Consider the following 20,485-nt stretch of genomic DNA (forward strand, 5'->3'; position numbering starts at 1 on the left):
CTTGTAACACACACCCGACCCCGTACGAAGACGCATCACAAGCTAGCACTAAACGTTTACAAGAATCATACAGAACAAGCAGTTTGTTGGAACATAACAGATTTTTGGCTTTCTCAAAAGCAGTCTCTTGTGATTTGTCTGCATACCCAGTTATCTCCCTTGCGTAGCAACACATGTAGAGGTTCTAGCAAGGTGCTTAACTCGGGTAGGAAATTACCAAAATAATTGAGGAGTCCCAGGAATGACCGCAGCTCCGTCACGTTCTATGGTCTCGGCGCATTCTTGAAGGCCTCCGTCTTGGCGTCAGTGGGTCTAATGCCGTCTGCTGCAATTCTTCTCCCTAAGAACTTGACCTCTAGCACCAGGAAAACACACTTTGTGCGTTTGTACCTGAGTCGCACACGATCTAACCGAGTTAGAACCTCTTCCAGGTCTGCAGGTATTCGATGGTGTCCCGTCCTGTGATCAATATGTCGTCCTGGAAAACCACGGTGCGCGGAACCGACTTTAGCAGACTCTCCATGTTCCTTTGAAAAATAGCTGCGTCCGATCGAATCCCAAATGGGCATCTATTGTAGATGAACAGACCTTTGTGCGTGTTGATGCAGGTGAGGCCTTTCGAAGATTCCGCCAGCTTCTGCGCCATGTAGGCCGAGGTCAGGTCCAACTTGGTGAACGTCTTCCCTCCTGCCAGTGTCGCAAATAGGTCGTCTGCCTTGGGTAGCGGGTACTGGTCTTGCAGCTAAAAACGGTTAATCGTTACTTTATTGTCCCCGTAAATTCTGACCGTGCCATCGCTCTTGAGAACCGGAACAATCGGACTGGCTCACTCGTTGAACTCCACCGGCGCGATGATGCCCTCTCGTTGCAGCCTGTCCAGCTTGATCTCCACTTTCTCTCGCATCATGTATGGTACCGCACATGCCTTGTGGTGGATGGGTCGTGTACTGGGAACCAAGTGGATCTGTAGCTTCGCTCCAGAGAAATTTCCGATGCCTGGCTCAAACAACGACGGGAACTTGCTTAAAACCTGGAAACATGAGGTGTCATTGACGAACGAAAGCGCTCGGATGTTGTCCCAGTTCCAACAGATTTTTCCCAGCCAGCTTCTGCCAAACAGTGTGGGGCAATCTCCTGGTACAATCCACAGTGGTAGTTCGTGCACTGCTCCATCATAGGAGACTTTTACTGCTGCGCTGCCAACAACAGGGATCAGCTCTTTAGTGTAAGTTCTCAGCTTGGTATGAATAGGGCTCAGCTTGGGCCTTTGTGCCTTGTTGCACCACAACCTCTCGAAGGCCTTTTTGCTCATGATGGACTGACTCGCACCCGTGTCCAATTCCATGGATACTGGAATTACGTTCAGTTCAACTTTTAACATGATCGGTGGACATTTCGTGGTGAAGGTGTGCACCCCGTACAGTTCTGCCTCCGCGGTTCGAGTCTCTGGTTCAGTTTGATCCATCATGGATCGGTCTTCCTCTGCAACATGGTGGTTTGCAGGGTTTGCAGCACGTCTGCACATTCGCTGGAGGTGTCACAGCCACAGCCTTTGTACACATAGTGTTTAAAACAGCACTGATGGGCTCGATGTTCACCTCCACAGCGCCAACAAGGTGTTAATTGCCTCACACTTGATGGCGGACTCTGAGACATCTGAGGTCGTGCAGCTGCAGGCGTGTACATTCTGCCATATGCATTCCTGCCTGAAAACGATGTTACTTTGTGTACAGTACTTGCAGATGCATCTTTATGCTACAAAATTTGTTTGATGTTATCGCTGGTGGACATAAATGCCTGGGCTATTGTTATGGCTTTGCTCAGGTTCGGTGTTTCAACAGTCAAAAGTTTGTGAAGAATAACCTCATGGCCAATGCCAAGCCCAAAAAAGTCTCTTCGCATTTGCTCGAGGAATCCACCGAATTTGCAATGTCCTGCAAGGCGCCTTAGTTCGGCAACATAGCTCGCCACTTCCTGGCCTTCAGACCGTTGACATGTATAAAATCAATACCTTGCCATCAGAACACTCTCCTTCAGATTTAGGTGCTCCCGGACCAGTGTACATAGTTCTTCATACGATTTGGTTGTTGGTTTCACCAGAGCAAGAAGATTTTTCGTGAGGCCGTAGGTTGTTGCCTCGCAGATAGTGTGGAAATGTATTTTTATCTAAGCTGATACCATACGGTATTTGTGTGCCATTTGATTAAAATGGAGTCCTGGCTCTTCCAGAACTTTCTGCATTTTAGCAGCCAGCTTATTATGAACAGCTAAACCTGCTGTTAGATGGCTGATGGTTATCAGACAGCTAGGAGACAAGTCATGCTGAGACAAGTAACCCCCCATGGTGCTCTCCTATTGTCTACACTACAGGAGTTCCATGTCACCCCACCCTTATCTTCTAGCCATTATCTCTTTCCTTTACCTCATTTATTTGAAGCAAACAGGTAAACTGACCAGGAAATTGGATAATCCTGATACAATACAAGACAGGTGATAGCCCATTACCTATGACTCATGGAGTAATGGCCGTTTGGCTTTCTGATAACCCTGACAAAAGGAAATATCTTGACACCATTTCAGTCCAGGATATAGTAATTAACTCTTTATCTGTATTCACTGACTGTGAGACAGAGCAATACACAGGGAGAGGCCAGAACTTGGGTTTTACTGTATAAATATCTTGTGAAGCTGTACCATTGCGGAGGTTTCATTTTGCCCTTGACTGAGTGAAACCTACCCCTTGCGAGCAAGTAAATTAAAAGGGAAACTTCCATCGGAGCTGTAAGTGTCGGAGTCATTCTTTTCTGAGGTCGAGATTTCGACAATAGTGAGGAGGATCGCCCTTCGTTTGGCAGCGTTCTCATTCCCTTCCAGCTCGTTAACCACGAAGTATTGGTTGAGTTGCTCCATGAAGGCTTCCCAATTGTCACCTTCTGAGAATTTCTCTAAGATACCAACAGTTCTCTGCATTTTCGTTATCTATTGCTCGTCACCATTTGTTATGTCTCAAATAAAGCAATGTGACTGAGTACTGTAGACTTGAGTAAGTGTGACCTTAGTCTCTTTATTCTGACTCCAAAGTGCAGGCACAGCATGGGAGGCCAGCTTATATGCAATGCTCCCAAGGGATGCTGGGATTCCTTGGGATTCCAACAGATGCATCCTGTGGTGGTAGATTGCTCGTTACAAGGTGTTGCATACATAACAATGTTTATCTTATCCTTTGAGCTACTTCATGCTTTCTCTACTATTTCTGATACATTCTATTCATGTAATTCTAGGGGTGAATTTTAAGGGATCTGATGTCATCGACATTGCCTCTCATACAACAAGCAGCTTATCAGATTTTCATAATGGGTAGAATGTCTAATAAACCTCATGCTGCATTAAGCCCACCAGTGAAATGGGCCCTTGGAAAATTTAGCTCAGACAGAAAAGAACGGAAAAAAGATTACAGAGGTAATTTTGCAATGGTCTGCTCTTGATTTGGAGACTCAACAAAGGAGTGCAGGTCACACAATCAAACCTATAGCAACATCGCCCTATTTACGACTCACATTCTAACAAGGCTCCATGCTCCAAGGAGCAGAGCTTTCTAAAACTGCCAATGATTTCTCTCCAATATCTATGCTCCACTTATCTCAAGTTGCTGTCACTTACATTTTTGTCAGCCGTGGCTTTTTTGCCTTGTCTCTGAGTCAGAAAGCTGTGGGTTCAAGTCCCACTCCAGGGACTTGAGCACAAAAACCTTGGCTGACACTCCAGTGCAGTACTGAGGGAGAGCTGCAATATCAGAGGTGCCGTCTTTCAGATGAGACGTTAAAACCGAGGCGCCGTCTGCTCTCTCAAGTGGACGTAAAAGATCCCATGGCACTATTTCGAAGACGAGCAGAGGAGTTATCCTGGGTGTCCTGGCCAATATTTATCTCTCAACATCGCTTAAGAAAAAAGATCATCAGGTCATTACTGTTTGTGGGAACTTGCTTGCGTGCAAATTGGCTGCTGCATTTCCCACATTACAACAGTGATTACACTCCAAAAGTCCGTCTGGTGGTGGTGAAAGGCACTATATAAATCTAAATCTTTCTTTTACTTCATTGGCTATTGAGCACGACATCCTGAGATCATAAAAAGTGCTATATAAGTGCAAGTTTTTTTAAATTCTTGGGATAGAGTATAAAAGCAGTGAAGTCCTGCCAAAACTGTACAGGATATTGGTGAGGCCACACCTGGAGTATTGCGTCCAGTTTTCGTCTCCCTATTTAAAGAAGGATTTCTTGCATTGGAGGCTGTTCAAAGAAGGTTCACTAGGTTGATTCCTGAAATGAGGGAGTTGACTTATGAAGATAGGGTGAGTAGGTTGGGCCTATATTCATTGGCGTTCAGAAGAATGAGAGGTGATCCTATCGAAACATATAAGTTAATGTGGGGCCTTGACAAGGTGGATGTAGAGAGGATATTTCCACTCTTAGGGGAAACTAAAACCAGGGGACATAGTCTCAGAATAAGGGGCCGCCCATTTAAAACTGAGATGAGATGAGGAGGAATTTCTTCTCTGAGGGTTGTAAATCTATGGAAATCTCTTCCCCAGAGAGCTGTGGAGGCTGGGTCATTGAATATATGTAAGGCAGAGATAGACAGATTTTTGAGCGATAAGGGAATAAAGGGTTATGGGGAGCAGGCAGGGAAGTGGAATTGAGTCCATGATCAGATCAGCCATGATCTTATTAAATGGCAGAGCAGGCTCGAGGGGCCTGGTGGCCTACTCCTGCTCCTATTTCTGATATTCTTATGTTCTTATTGCTCAATGTAGTACTGGGAGAGGACAGAAACACCTCGATCATAGCTCCAGGAATGAAATTTTACATAACAATACACCTCTGTTCCTCTTGGTCCACAATGAGACATCAAATTTTGTTTTTTAAAACTTATCTTTCTGGGCCTTTTCATGGTAGATTGGTGTGGCAATGTCAAGTGGCCTCCTGTGTGTTGCTAGTTGGTATGATTGCATTAGGATTGGGGTGAGTGTGACAGCTGGGTGGTGAGATGGGGATGTGATAATGTAGATGGAGAGAGAGGGATGGGTGGACATGCAGGAGTAGCGTTGGGAAGGCAGAGTGATGGGGATATGATGAGAGGCACAGCAGGATGAGGTTGCGTGTAGCTTTGTATTCATTTTTCCTGATCCAATCAGATAATTGAAACGTTTCTGGCACTGCACCCAGGTCCTCCTGAACACATCCATGCTGTTGACGACTTCTGCAATCTGCAACCAGGCTGCCTTGGTCTTCTGGGGAGGTCACTTCTGCCCATCGGAAGGGAAGAGTACCTCCCTGCGTGCTCTGAATCCAACTGTTTGGAACAATCAAAACTTCCAATGCAGTGACTGCACACTCTTAGATGAACCTCTAAATGCAATGTCGCCATGGCTCCTTTAAATATCAGAGTTGAAAACACGTCATCGATGACTTCATCAGACCCGCACCATTTAATAGGATAACGTGCAGAGTAGGCTTAATGGTTTCATTAGTGCAAAGTCAATTTCTGCAGCGGGATAGAAGCACCAACATCGGTGCGACCCATCAAGCCTGCACCCGCCCGACCCAGGTAAAGAAAATTTTGGCCGCAGTTGCTGAGGATTTTTCCCACTGTGTTAGGACAATTTCAAAGAAAAGGCTGAATGGTGATTGCTTTGTTTTCAAGAAAAGGTTAACTGGTGATGGTCTAGTTCTCAGAGTCCTCAGGTGTATTACATGCAGTTTCTGCTTCAGCTGGTCAGCAGAAAGATGAAAAGAGGCCATAATGATACTATTACTGCTGACATAGCTTTAGATTTTGAATAACAAGTAAAGATCATTATTAATTTGGCTTGTTGAGATCTAAAATTAAAGCAAGGTAAAATAATGGGACTAAAGGTGGACAGGTCCCCTGGACCTGATGGTTTATTTCCTAGCGGCTTAAGAGAAGTGGCTGCAGAGATAGTGGATGCATTGGTTGTAATCTACCAACATTCCCTGAAATCTGGGGCGGTCCCAGCAGATTGGAAAATCGCAAACGTAACGCCCCTATTTAAAAAAGGAGACAGATAAAAAGCAAGAAACTATAGACCAGTTAGCCTAACATCTGTCATTGGGAAAATGCTGGAGTCCATTATTAAGGAAGCAGTAGCGGGATATTTAGAAAAGCATGATTCAATCAAGTCGAGTCAGCATGGTTTTATGAAAGGGAAATCATGTTTGACAAGTTTGCTGAGTTCTTTGAGAATGTAATGAGCAGGGTGGATGAAAGGGAACCAGTGGATGTGGTGTATTTGGATTTCAGAAGGCATTCGATAAGGTGCCACATAAGAGGTTACTGCACAAGATAAAAGTTCACGGGGTTGGGGATAATATATTAGCATTAACATAGAAACATAGAAACATAGAAAATAGGTGCAGGAGTAGGACATTCGGCTCTTCGAGCCTGCACTGCCATTCAATAAGATCATGGCTTATCATTCCCTCAATACCCCTTTCCTGCTTTCTCTCCATACCCCTTGATCTCTTTAGCCGTAAGGGCCATATCTAACTCCCTCTTGAATATATCCAATGAACTGGCATCAACAACTCTCTGCGGCCGAGAATTTCACAGGTTAACAACTCTGAGTGAAGAAGTTTCTCCTCATCTCAGTCCTAAAAGGCCTACCCCTTATCCTAAGACTATATCCCCTGGTTCTGGACTTCCCCAACATCGGGAACATTCTTCCTGCATCTAACCTGTCCAGTCCTGTCAGAATCTTCTACGTTTCTATGAGATCCCCTCTCATCCTTCTAAACTCCAGTGAATAAAGGCCCAGTTGATTCAGTCTCTCCTCATATGTCAGTCCAGCCATCCCGGGAATCAGACTGGTGAACCTTCGCTGCACTCCCTCAATAGCAAGAACGTCCTTCCTCAGATTAGGAGACCAAAACTGAACACAATATTCCAAGTGAGGCCTGACCAAGGCCCTGTACAACTGCAGTAAGACCTCCCTGCTCCTATAGTCAAATCCCCTAGCTATGAAGGCCAACATACCATTTGCTTTCTTCACTGCCTGCTGCACTTGTATGCCAAGAGGATTGAGGATTGGCTAACTAACAGAAAACAAAGAGGCAGGATAAATGGGTCATTTTCCAGTTGGCAAACAGTGACTAGTGGGGTGCCAAAAGGATCAGTGCTTGGGCCTCAACTATTTAGAATCTCTATTAATGACTTGGATGAAGAGACCGAGTATAATGTAGCCAAATTTGCTGATGATAACTGATGGGTAGGTAAGCAAATTGTGAGGAGGACAAAAAAAATCAGTGTAAGGAGATAAAATACGGTCACTAATGTCGGAGACAGACAGACAGATGGTCACTAAAAAGGATACTGAAGGTAGTGAATTGATCTGACATATGGTCCAGATTGTAGGGCTTATCAGCATTAGGAGGTATGCTTTCATCCTTAGCACAGACTGATAGAAGATGAAAACTTACACAGTATTGAATAGCACATACACCAAGGGCAGAGGAGAGTCAACAGTCTAGAAACATAGCAAACCTGGGAAGCAAGGTTACTTCACACGTCATGAGGAACTGAGGCAAAGTTGACACCACTGAATAACACATTCCGGGAGGGTGAAGTGTGAAGTGTAATGGGAGATGGACAGGTGGGGAAGAACCACTCAGAGCCAGTCTGATAAGGGTCAACAAATCAATGTAACTTCGCTGATAGCAGTAGGCCAATTGATGATTTTGTAGGAGGGACCACAAAAAACGAAGTATAATTGTAATTGTAAAACTTGTGATCAGAAAAATGTTCATCGGAACCCTTCCCTAGCATGCTTGAATAAAAACTGGTTGAACCGAAGTTTTCATCTAAGTGATTCCGTGGTCGCTATATGAGAGGGCGGGTGTCGATTCCTATATCAGGGAGTCCACTTTGAGGAAGAGAAGTCTTCTTTTTACCCCAACAATCTGCAAAGGGATATAGACAGGCTAAATGAGTGGGCAAAGTTTGGCAGATGGAATATAATGTGGGAAAGTGTGAGGTTATCCACTTTGGCAGAAATAATAGAAAAGCAAATTATAATTTAAATGGAGAAAAATTGCAAAGTGCTGCAGTACAGAGAGACCTCGGGGTCCTTGTGCATGAAACACAAAAAGTTAGTATGCAGGTACAGCAAGTAATCAGAAAGGCAAATAGAATGTTGGCCTTCATTGAAAGGGTGATAGAGTATAAAAGCAGAGAAGTCCAGGGTATTGGTGAGGCCACACCTGGAGTACTGCATACGTTTTCGTGTCCATATTTAAGGAAGGATTTCTTGCATTAGAGGCTGTTCAGTGAAGGTTCACGAGGTGAACCTTCCAGAAATGAGGGGGTTGACTTATGAAGGTAGGTTGAGTAGGTTGGGCCTATACTCATTGGAGTTCAGAAGAATGAGAGGTGATCTTAGTGAAACATAAGATAATGAGGGGGTCGACAAGGTGGATGCAGAGAGGATATTTCCACTCATAGGCGAAATTAAAACTAGGGGACATAGTCTTAGAATAAGAGGCTGCCCATTTAAAACTGAGATGAGGAGAAATTTCTTCTCTCAGAGGGTTGTAAACCTATGGAATTCTCTGCCCCAGAGAGCTGTGGAGGCTGGGTCATTGAATATATTTAAGGTGGAGATAGACAGGTTTTTGAGCGATAAGGGAGTAAAGGGTTCTGGGGAACAGGCAGGGAAGTGGAGCTGAGGCCACGATCAGTTCGGCCATGATCTTATTGAATGGTGGAGCAGACTCGAGGGGCTAAATAGCCTACTCCTGCTCAAATTTCTTATGTTCTTTTGTTCTTAAGGGGGCCAAAATTGTCCAGGTGCCAAAAACGAGGCGCATCTACTGGTTTTGATGTGTTCTCGATGCCCCATGCATTGTGGCAGCCTAACCATCAAAATTCAGCACTTCGGGGATTTTTTTGGAGAAGGGCAGAAGTGACTTCATCAGAGGGGCGGAAGTGGCTGAGTCTGTCAGTCAACATCGCTGCACTGATGACATCTCTCTCCACCGCTAAAACCAATGCGTTCAAAGCTTTGGGACATCTTGCGATCATGAAAGATGATATATAAATACAAGTCTTTCTTTTTATTATGTCCCATGTATTAGCATGGAGACCAGGATTCTTTTCTTAACCAGGAGTAGATATTGCAGAGTTTTACATCCCTATTAATAGTAATGGGTGGAAAATTATCGGCTGGGGGTGCAAAAATTACCTGATATTCACTCCCAGTCTGCGCCAGGAGCAGTGATGTGGGAAATCCTGCCAGAGTGTTCAATTTGTCGCACTGAACACTTGACACCAATATCTTCGGCCCTCACCACATACTCCATACTCTTGCCACTAATTCCATCCACCTCCCCAGCCACTATTTCATGCTGAACCAGATTGTTCACAACCTCGGAATTCTATTTGACCCCGAGCTGACTTTCCAACGTCAAATCCTCTCCATCATAAAAACAAGCTATGTCCAGCTCTATAACATCACCCATCTGCCCCCCCCTGCCTTAGCCTATCTGCTGTCGAAACTCTCATTCATATCTTTCGCACTTCCTGACTCCACTATTCCAATGCTTTTCTGGCCAGCTTCCCATCCTCCACCCTCCATAAACTTGAGCTCATCCAAAACTCTGCTTAAAATTCACCTATTTAGTTAAGTTTTAAGCACTCCTCCAATGATCTTCAAGGGTGGTTTGTGATCTGACACCAATGATTTTCCATCCACTAATTTTACTGGACCTAAAATTATTGGCTGTGTGGTTGTTATTTTCTCCTGTTGCAAGCACCATTCCTTATTGGGAGTTTCCAGATTGCTCAATCGCACTTTTCTTTTGTCTTCCTTTACTATGCATCATCCCCTAACCACAGTGATCTGCATCCACGTGTTTTGTCAGTGCTTCTTTTGAACTAGTTGCTAGGAAATGTGGAAAAGCAGCCTTGGTTAATTAGCCCACCTGATATTTCCTTCTCTCCTTTTGCCATTATCAGTCCTCAGTAGCTCCTCGTACAACACAGTTGAGATTGGAAACTCACATTGTGGAAATCGCTTCATTGACTAGCAAATTGCAGCACAACTTAGAGTGGGATGCACAGTTTAGAACTTCATAAAGATTGAACCAAGACTCCATCATTGAGTACGTTGATAAAAAATTATATAGTTCAACTAAATGCATTCTTAATCCAATTAGCATGTCAATAAAAATTAAGCCACTGTTTACATCTAAAGTGGTGAGAAATGTTTTGTGATGTGCTAACATTTTGTTATTTTTGATGGCATTGCAGTCTTGAAGCTGCTGAAGGATGGTGCTGACCCCAACACATTGATCTCCTCAGGAGGCTCCCTGCTCCATCTGGTAAGAATACCCATGATGTGCCATTATACATGAAGTACTATGAGTTGAGTCAACATATGAGAACAATACACAGATAGCAGAGCTTGAGGTGAGATGCAAAACCAGTTTTCCCCCTTATAATTCAAACATATATATGTTAAATAAGTGGCAATAATTGATAGCGATCGTTGGAGTTTGGGGCGTTAAGATTTTTCTTTCACTTTTAGCAGTAGATTCTGAAGATTGTGACACTTTATTATGTTTAAGGCACTATATAAATACAAGTAGTTGTTATAAAGTTTCTGTGATTAAGGCGTAGGAACAAACCTCTATTCCATTCCTTCAATTGAGAAAGACATGGGATAACTTGATGGAAATATAATTAGATAAATCATGAAAAGTGCTTTCTTATTGATCAATTCAAATTTGCATAATTTTCATAAGAAGCTTGAAGCGAAAGCACCTCATAGAAACATAGAAACATAGAAATTTACAGCGCAGAAGGAGGCCATTTCAGTCCATCGTGTCCACGCCGGCCGACAAAGAGCCGCACGGCCCTTCGTCAGCAGCCCTAAAGGTTACATACAAACCCATGAACAATGACGGAAAGGCAAAGAGCACCCAGCCCAACCAGTCCACCTCACACCACTGCAACACCCCTTATACTAAAAACATCTACACTCCACCCCAACTGGAGCCATGTGATCTCCTGGGAGAGGCAAAAACCAGATAAAAACCCAGGCCAATTTAGGGAGAAAAAATCTGGGAAAATTCCTTTCTGGCCCATCCAGGCGATCGAAACTAGTCCAGGAGATCATGCTGGCCGTATTCTATTCCCTGCAGTACTTACCATTATATCTGCGCCGACCAACAAAAGGTCATCTAGTCTAATCCCAATTAGCAGCTCTAGGTCCGTAACCTTGCAGGTTACGGCACTTTAAGAGCCCATCCAACAATCTCTTAAAAGGGGTGAGGGTTTCTGCATCCACCACTCTTCCAGGCAGCGAGTTCCAGATCCCCACAACCCTCTGCGTAAAGAAGACCCCGTCAAATACCCGCTAAACCTTCCACCAATCACTTTAAAACTATGCCCCCTCATAATAGCCCCCTCCACCAATGGAAATAGACCTTTACTATCCACTATGTCCAGGCCCCTCAATATTTTTACAGCTCGATGAGATCCCCTCTCAACCTCCTCTGTTCCATTGAGAACAAAACCAGCCTATCCAATCTGCCCTCATAACTAAGGTTCTCCATTCCAGACAGCATCCTAGCAAATCTCCTCTGCACCCTCTCTAGTGCAATCACGTCTTTCCTATAATACAGCGACCAGAACTGCACGCAGTACTCCAGCTGTGGCCTCACCAAAGTATTATACATAACCTCCCTGCTCTTATATTCTATGCCCTGGCCAATAAAGACAAGCATTCCGTATGCCTTCTTAACCACCTTATCCACCTGCCCTGCTACTTTCAGGGATCTATGGACAAGCACTCCAAGGTCCCTTTGTTCATCTACACTTTTAAGTGGCCTACCGCTTAATGTTTATATCCTTTTCTTATTAGCCCTCCCAACGTGCATCACCTCACACTTCTCTGAATTAAATTCCATTTGCCACTGCTCTGCCCACCTGACCAGTAGATTGATATCCTCCTGCAGCCCATAACTTTCCTCTTCATTATCAACCACACAGCCAATTGTAGTATTGTCTGCAAACTTCTTAATCATACTCCCTATATTCAAATCTAAATCATTGATATGTATCACAAAAAGCAAGGGACCCAGTACTGAGCCCTGCGGAACTCCACTGGAAACATCCTTCCAGTCACAAGAACATCCATCAATCATTACCCTTTGCTTCCTAAGTCAATTTTGGATCCAATTTGCCACTTTGCCCTGAATCCCTTGGGCTTTAACCTTCATGACCAGTCTACCATGTGGGACCTTATCAAAAGCTTTGTTAAAGTCCATATATACTACATCATATGTACTAGCCTCATCCACCTTCTTAGTTACTTCCTTAAAAAAATTCAATCAGGTTAGTCAAACACGATCTTCCCTGAACAAATCCATGCTGACTGTCCCTAAGTAATCCTTGCCTGTCCAAATGCAGATTTATCCTGTCTTTCAGGATTTTTTCCAGTAATTTTCCCACCACTGACGTTAGGCTGACAGGCCTGTAATTACTCGGCCTATCCCTTTTTCCCTTCTTAAACAAGCAGTCCTCCGATCCTCCGGCACCATGCCCATATCCAAAGAGGACTGGAAAATGATGGTCAAAGCCTCTTTTACTTTGCTTAACAACCTGGGATGCATTACATCCGGGCCTGTGGACTTATCTACTTCCAAAGCTGCTAAACCTCTTAATACTTCCTCTGTCACTATATTTATTTCATAGAAACATCGAAACATCGAAACATTCATCCAGAATATCACACTTCTCCTCGATAGCGGTATCTACATTACCCCTTTCCTTTGTGAAAACAGATGCAAAGTATTTGTTAAGAACCCTACCGATATCGTCCGCCTCCACACAAAGATTACCCTTATGGTCTCTAATCGGCCCTACCCTTTCCTTAGTTACCCTCTTACTCTTAATATATTGATAGAACATCTTAGGGTTTTCCTTTTACTGGCCAAGAATTTCTCGTGCTCTGTCTTAGCGTTCCTAATATCCTTTTTAATTTTGCCTCTTAACTTTCTATATTCCTCTAAAGATTCTAAAGTATTTAGCCGTTGATATGTGACATAAGCGTCCCTTTTTTTTTTAATCGTCCCCTGTAAGTTCCTAGACATCCAGGGGGCTCGAGAATTATTTTCCCCAGCTTTTTTCTTTACGGGCCATGTTTGGCCTGAACCTTTTCGATCTCCTCCTTGAATGCCTCCCACTGTTCTGACACTGATTTACCCACAAGTAGCTGTTTCCAATCCACTGTGGCCAAATCACTCCTTAACTTAACAAAACTAGCTTTTCCCCAATTCGGAACTTTTATTCCAGGCCTATTCTTGTCCTTATCCATAACCAACTTGAATTTGACTGAATTATGGTCACTGGCACCCAAATGCTCCCCCACTAATACCCCTTCAACCTGCCCAGCTTCATTCCCCAAAACTAAATCTAAATCCGCCCCCTCTCGTGTTGGGCTTGCTACATACTGACTAAAAAAGTTCTCTTGAATGCATTTCAAGAATTCCGCACTCTCTATACCCTTCACAATAAATTTGTCCCAATCAATATTTGGATAGTTAAAATTCCCTATGATCTACTCTATGATCTTTAGACTTCACAGCAATTGCCTACATATTTGCTCCTCTATCTCCCTCTCCTAATACACTCCCAGCAGTGTGATCGCTCTTTTTTATTTTTCAATTCGACCCATATGGCCTCAGTTGATGATCCCTCGAACATATCATCCCTCCTCACCACTGTAATAGTTTCTTTAATCAGTACCACAACACCCCCTCCCCTTTTTACCCCCCTCTCTATCTTGTCTAAATATCCTGTAGCCAGGAATATTAATCTGCCAAACCTGCCCCTCTTTCAGCCATGTTTCTGTAATGGCTATAATGTCATACTCTCAAGTGTCTACCTGTACTCTTAGCTCATCCGCCTTATTCGCTATACTCCTTGCATTAAAGTATATACCATTCAGCTCAGGAAGACCTCCTTGCTTATGACATACTAAGCCCTGTTTCCTCTGTCTTACAGATTCGCTTTCTAGATTCTTGCTATCCAACTTCTGCTTTACTTCCTTCCCTTTTGAATTCGTTCTCAGGTTCCCATCCCCCTGCCAAGTTAGTTTAAACTCTCCCCAACAGCACTAGCAAAACTCCCCGCGAGTATATTGCACCCGGCGCTATTGAGGTGCAACCTGTCCGATTTGTACAGGTCCCACCTCTCCCAGAAGCAGTCCCAATGCCTCAAGAATTTAAACCCTCCCTCTTTCACCAATTTTCCAGACATGTGTTCACCCTCTCTATCCTTCTATTCTTATACTCATTAGCACGTGGCACCGGTAGTAACCCGGAGATTACTACCTTTGAGGTCCTACCTTTTAATTTTCTTCCTAGCTCCCTAAATTCTTCCTGTAGGACCTCATCCCTCATTTTACCTGTGTCATTGGCCCTGAAATGGACCACAACCTCTAGCTGTTTACCCTCCTCCCTTTAAATTATTGAGATGGAATATATTTTGTGTCAATCCTACATCACACTTCGATCACATCTGAGGAGATTATGTGGTTGCTTTATCTTGACAATTTTTTTTGGCATCATTGCCTTAAAACACTTTCTTGCTATCATGAACAGCTGTTCACATTAGGGACAGATGGAGCGTAGAACTCCCAAATCCTATTAATTTAAAATGACACTACAATTGCAAAAGAAACTAAGGCAAGAAATAACTTTTCAAACATTAATCACCAGATCATGGTCCTTCCTATTTTTAGTCCTTTTTTTCTTCTCTTCTATATTCTCCCATTTCATTACTATTTCTTTTCCTCCCTGTCTGTACTTTTCTAATACGGTACACTCATTCTAGCCTTTCACTTGCATTCTTGATATACATTCTCCACTGTTTCATTATTCTTGACCTTTTCCACCACATTACCACAGGCTTGTTACTATTACTATTGCTACTTTTGTTCCAAACCAGTGCCTCTCCACCTGACATTTTATACTAATTTGAGATAAATTACTTTCCCAATGTACAGCTTCTTATTTTAACACTGGCACATTGTCCCTCTCGCAATGATATCTAATGCAAACATTTTTACAGTCCCAGGTCTCTCTGTCTATCAATTCCTGACGTGGGTACATGTGAATGATCAGGGTAAACATAGATATTGAGCATAACATTCATTGACGCCTACTCCACTGCTAAGCCCCTCTTACAGGTGTCGATGTACACAAATCACTAAAAGCTAGTGGACAGGTACAAAAAGCAATCATAAAGGATAACTGAATTTATCTCAAGGGGACTGGAATACAAAGAGTAAAAGTTAGGCTTCAGTTATACAGAGCCTTGGTCAGAACTTATCTTGAGTTCTGCATTCAGTTTTGGCACCGAACTTTTGGAAAGATATATTGGCCTTGAAGGGAAAGCAGCATAGATTCACCAGAATGATACTAGGGAGCCGAAATTCACCATCCCCAAAGGGACAGCTACCGCGGAGTTTGGGCGGTCGAGCGAAAAAATCGATTGGCCGCCATGGTCAGATGATTTTCCCTCCCCAAGCCATATTCAGCTCGGGAGGGAGATTTGAGTGGTGTGTACTTCTGCTTGAAATGGCACAGTGAAGCCGCTGTAAAGGTGACAATCCAGCGGTGAGATCTGCAGCATGTGGGCCACTGAAAAGCGGCAAGGACAGGGATTTTCAGCTGCAAAAAGGTAGGACTTTTCCCAGGAGTGTCCCCGCAAGGTATTCAAGTCGGGGCTCGAACGGGACACCACTGGAGTGTTGCCGCGATCGGGGCCCTTTGGTAGGGAAATAGTTTTTATTAATTTTAGTATTTTTATTTAAGATTACAGCATCCACTGGATTTATCTTTTAATTGTGTTATGAATTATTAGTGTTTATATTTAAAATGACAGCATCCACTGTATTTATTTTTTAATGGTTTTATTAATTGTTTGGGTTCCATTCAACCTGCTGAGTGCTGTTCAGAGATTTGCACATACTTTTGTACAACTTTCAGGTCTGACTCTTTAGTGCAGGCTTGTGGGCTGCAGAGACCTGCTTGGCAGGGTTAACCCTGAGGATGGGAGGAGTGTTGGGAGGGCGACACCTGGTACATCTGGTCAGAAGCAGGGCAGTACGCAGGAGAAGGTATTGCCGTCAGCAACATGCAGACAAGCAGCGGGCAAGGGAGGCAGCAGCCATGATTTGTTCATTCTGCACCAGACCAGTGTCCCTGCCATCTTCACCAGCCTGAATCAGGATTGTTGTTGGCTGCTTGGGGCCAAGGGATATCCCCTGTCCACTTGCCTGCTCACTCCACTGCGGAACCCCAGGACAGCGCCAGAGCATGCATATTGTGCCACCAGGTGCATCATTAAGCAGTGCATAGGCATCCTTAAGCAGAGGTTCCGGTGCCTGGACAACTCTGGTGACACCTTGCAGTACTCTCCTCAACGGGTCTCCATCATCGTCATAGTTTGCTACATGCAGCACAACCTGGCCATCATGAGCAGACAGCCGCTGAAGGTCGAGTCAGCAGAACCACCTGATGAGGAGGAGGAGGAGGAGAAGGAGGTACAGGAGGAGGAGGAGATGGCGCAGGAGGAGGAGGCGGTGCAGGAGGAAGAGGAGGAGGAGGCAGCGCAGGAGGAGGAAGAGGAGGAGGATTCCCGTCACCCCAGAGCTAGGAGGGGTCGACCCATCGCCACCCTGGAAGGGCCGGGTGCAGATTGGCCAGCACTCTCCTGGGAGGATGTGTCCTCACATATAGGGAGGACCTTTCCTGAATCTCCTTCCATGCATTATGTACTGGGGGTCTTCCAGGTCTACCCATGTCAGGAAACAGTATTCTTCTTCTGTCCTCCACACCATCCATCAGTGTCTCCAGCTCCGTATCAGTGAACCTGTTGGCTCTCCTTGCACCTCTTACACCAGCCATCCTTCCAACCTCCTTCCCCCCTCAGGGCCTTTAAAAAGGCCAGGGAGCAGCTGGCTCGTTAGAAACCCTTCATCATCATAGGCAGTTCCTCGGAATCGAGGAAGACTTGCTTCCACTCTTAGAATGAGTCCTTAGGTGGCTGAACAGTCCAATACAAGAGCCACAGTCCCTGCCACAGGTGGGACAAACAGTCGTTGTGAGTAAGGGAGGGTGGGGCAGGTTTGCCGCATGTTCTTTTCGCTGCCTGCGCTTGCTTTCTGCTAGCACTCGGTGAAGAGACTTGAGACGCTCAGCGCCCTCCCGGATGCACTTCCTCCACTTCGGGCGGTCTTTGGCCAGGAACTCCCAGGTGTCGGTGGGGATGTTGCACTTTATCAGAGAGGCTTTGAGTGTGTCCATGTAACGTTTCCTCTGTCCACCTTTGTTGTGTCCTTAGATGCTCTAGTAATGTGTTGTACTTGAACTGTTGTGACCTTGGTCCTTTATTTGTTAACTCCAGAGTGAGGATCACATCTGGTGGTCTGTCTTTTATACTAGGCCAGGCACACCTGTATAGGTAACCTCCAAGTCTCCCACTGCTGTGCCCTCTGGCGGCACACCTTGTGATAGTACCAACAGTAGCTATGTTGGATATATGGCATCACTCTCCCCTGAACCTTAAATGCAAATTGTCTCTGCATTGACTGTGCTCTGGGCTTAGCTCTATGTAGGCTCTATCCGGTAGAACCTTGACAGGTCGTTTCAATCTTGGGTGAGTGGTTGGTGCAGTAGAGTGCTGGTGGTTGCTCTTTGTGTGCGTCCCTGACCACTCCCTTCTCCACGCTCCCCCCCCCCCCTACCCCCCCACATATAGATTATGCCGGAGGCTCATTGCATTCATATACATTCAAATTCAGGAAAACAGGTTTGCATTGCATTCGTTCCGTTGTGAGACAAGTACATTAGACTGGTGAGATACCTTATCGATGCAGTGACCGGTGCGTGAGGACAAACTAGTTCCAGAGCTGCTGGGTTGTGTCCCTGCAGTCTGGTGACGGCTCAGTGCCCAGTGCTGGCAGTGGGAACCCGGTTGGCTTGATTTGTCTGCTCTTGGGGCTGTTGCCGTGGTCCCTAGCATCGGGCTGGTTCACAGATGCCTGTGACCTCCCTGTCCTTACTTTGCACCCTGGGTCGCTGCTGCTGGCTGAGGAGCTGTCGCCTAGCAGTGCACAGGGGACTGCTGACTCACTGGCCTGGGCGTTGTTTGCTTTGGGATCCTGGCTGATCCCTGTCCCCTTTGGGGGAACTGTGGCGGGTGACCCTTCGTTTATGGCCTTGGTGGCTATGGGGTCTGGTGCCTGCGCCTTAGCACAGTCTGCTCTTTCAGGCTCGTTGCAGTTGGTGCCATCAGGTGCCTGAGAGGTGGAGCCAATCAAGGACATGGTATTGATACCGGTGCCGTTGCCCTGCTGAGGTCGCTTGCTTTGCAGCTCGTGTGTATTGGCTGCTTGTGGCCACACTCCATGGTGCATGACTCTGGTCCCCGGGATGCAGGCTACAGCATTGGGTAGCTTGCTGGACCTGTGTGCTCCCAATGGATGTCTGCCCGATGCATTCGCTGCATGCAGTTGAAATCCTGCAACTTTTCATTACTTACTCTGTGGGTCCGATTGCGATCATGCAACTTTTCCTCGCTGATTGCATGTGCACAATGCAGATCATCAATTACATATTTTACATAATCGCGCATCTTTTCCTCGCTGGTTGCAAGTACACAACTCTGATCATCACTTATACATTTTACATGATCAATTACACATTTTGTTTCTGACTTACAGTTACTATTACATTGCTTGAGTGTGTGGAACTGTCCCTTTAATTGTGATGGGTTGCAGGCCTCCTTTAAGAGAGCCTTGCTTTCTTTACCCCAATCCTCTTCTCCATTTGGTGCCACGTGTTGCTCCATCAGCGCTGCACCTCGTGGTCTGGCCGCAGCCATCTTTTTCTTCAGTGCCTCACCTCGTGGTTTGGACGTCAGCTTTCCTCCATCCACCATGTCGACTGCGGTGATCCTCTTCTCCCTGGGTTCTGCCACCGATGCTGGGAAGTCACCTTCGGATCCGATTTTCTTCCTCCGGAGTCCTGCCACTGGAGCCTGGAAAACATAGAAACATAGAAAATAGGTGCAGGAGCAGGCCATTCAGCCCTTCTAGCCTGCACCGCCATTCAATGAGTTCATGGCTGAACATGAAACTTCAGTACCCCCTTCCTGCTTTCTCGCCATAACCCTTGATCCCCCGAGTAGTAAGGACTTCATCTAACTCCCTTTTGAATATATTTAGTGAATTGGCCTCAACTACTTTCTGTGGTAGAGAATTCCACAGGTTCACCACTCTCTGGGTGAAGAAGTTTCTCCTCATCTCGGTCCTAAATGGCTTACCCCTTATCCTCAGACTGTGACCCCTGGTTATGGACTTCCCCAACATTGGGAACATTCTTTCTGCATCTAACCTGTCTAAACCCGTCAGAATTTTAAACGTTTCTATGAGGTCCCCTCTCATTCTTCTGAACTCCAGTGAATACAAGCCCAATTGATCCAATCTTTCTTGATAGGTCAGTCCCGCCATCCCGGGAATCAGTCTGGTGAACCTTCGCTGCACTCCCTCAATAGCAAGAATGTCCTTCCTCAAGTTAGGAGACCAAAACTGTACACAATACTCCAGGTGTGGCCTCACCAAGGCCCTGTACAACTGTAGCAACACCTCCCTGCCCCTGTATTCAAATCCCCTCGCTATGAAGGCCAACATGCCATTTGCTTTCTTAACCGCCTGCTGTACCTGCATGCCAACCTTCAATGACTGATGTACCATGACACCCAGGTCTCGTTGCACCTTCCCTTTTCCTAATCTGTCACCATTCAGATAATAGTCTGTCTCTCTGTTTTTACCACCAAAGTGGATAACCTCACATTTATCCACATTATACTTCATCTGCCATGCATTTGCCCACTCACCTAACCTATCCAAGTCACTCTGCAGCCTAATAGCATCCTCCTCGCAGCTCACACTGCCACCCAACTTAGTATCATCCGCAAATTTGGAGATACTGCATTTAATCCCCTCGTCTAAATCATTAATGTACAATGTAAACAGCTGGGGCCCCAGCACAGAACCTTGCGGCACTCCACTAGTCACTGCCTGCCATTCTGAAAAGTACCCGTTTACTCCTACTCTTTGCTTCCTGTCTGACAACCAGTTCTCAATCCACGTCAGCACACTACCCCCAATCCCATGTGCTTTAACTTTGCACATTAATCTCTTGTGTGGGACCTTGTCGAAAGCCTTCTGAAAGTCCAAATATACCACATCAACTGGTTCTCCTTTGTCCACTTTACTGGAAACATCCTCAAAAAATTCCAGAAGATTTGTCAAGCATGATTTCCCTTTCACAAATCCATGCTGACTTGGACCTATCATGTCACCATTTTCCAGATGCACTGCTATGACATCCTTAAT

At 45.2% G+C, this 20,485-nt stretch overlaps 1 protein-coding gene across 1 annotated transcript in view; it reads left to right on the plus strand.

The window, feature by feature from the left end:
• myo16 (myosin XVI) overlaps window positions 1–20,485 on the plus strand; it is a 1,091,439-nt gene that overhangs the window by 80,112 nt on the left and 990,842 nt on the right. Inside the window, exon 2 of the mRNA XM_070891428.1 lies at window positions 10,324–10,394. Within this exon, the coding sequence (XP_070747529.1) occupies window positions 10,324–10,394 (71 nt within the window). The remainder of the gene's footprint in view (window positions 1–10,323; window positions 10,395–20,485) is intronic.

This window comes from Pristiophorus japonicus, chromosome 10, assembly GCF_044704955.1.
Source record: "Pristiophorus japonicus isolate sPriJap1 chromosome 10, sPriJap1.hap1, whole genome shotgun sequence".
In the NCBI taxonomy this organism is placed as follows: domain Eukaryota; kingdom Metazoa; phylum Chordata; class Chondrichthyes; family Pristiophoridae; genus Pristiophorus; species Pristiophorus japonicus.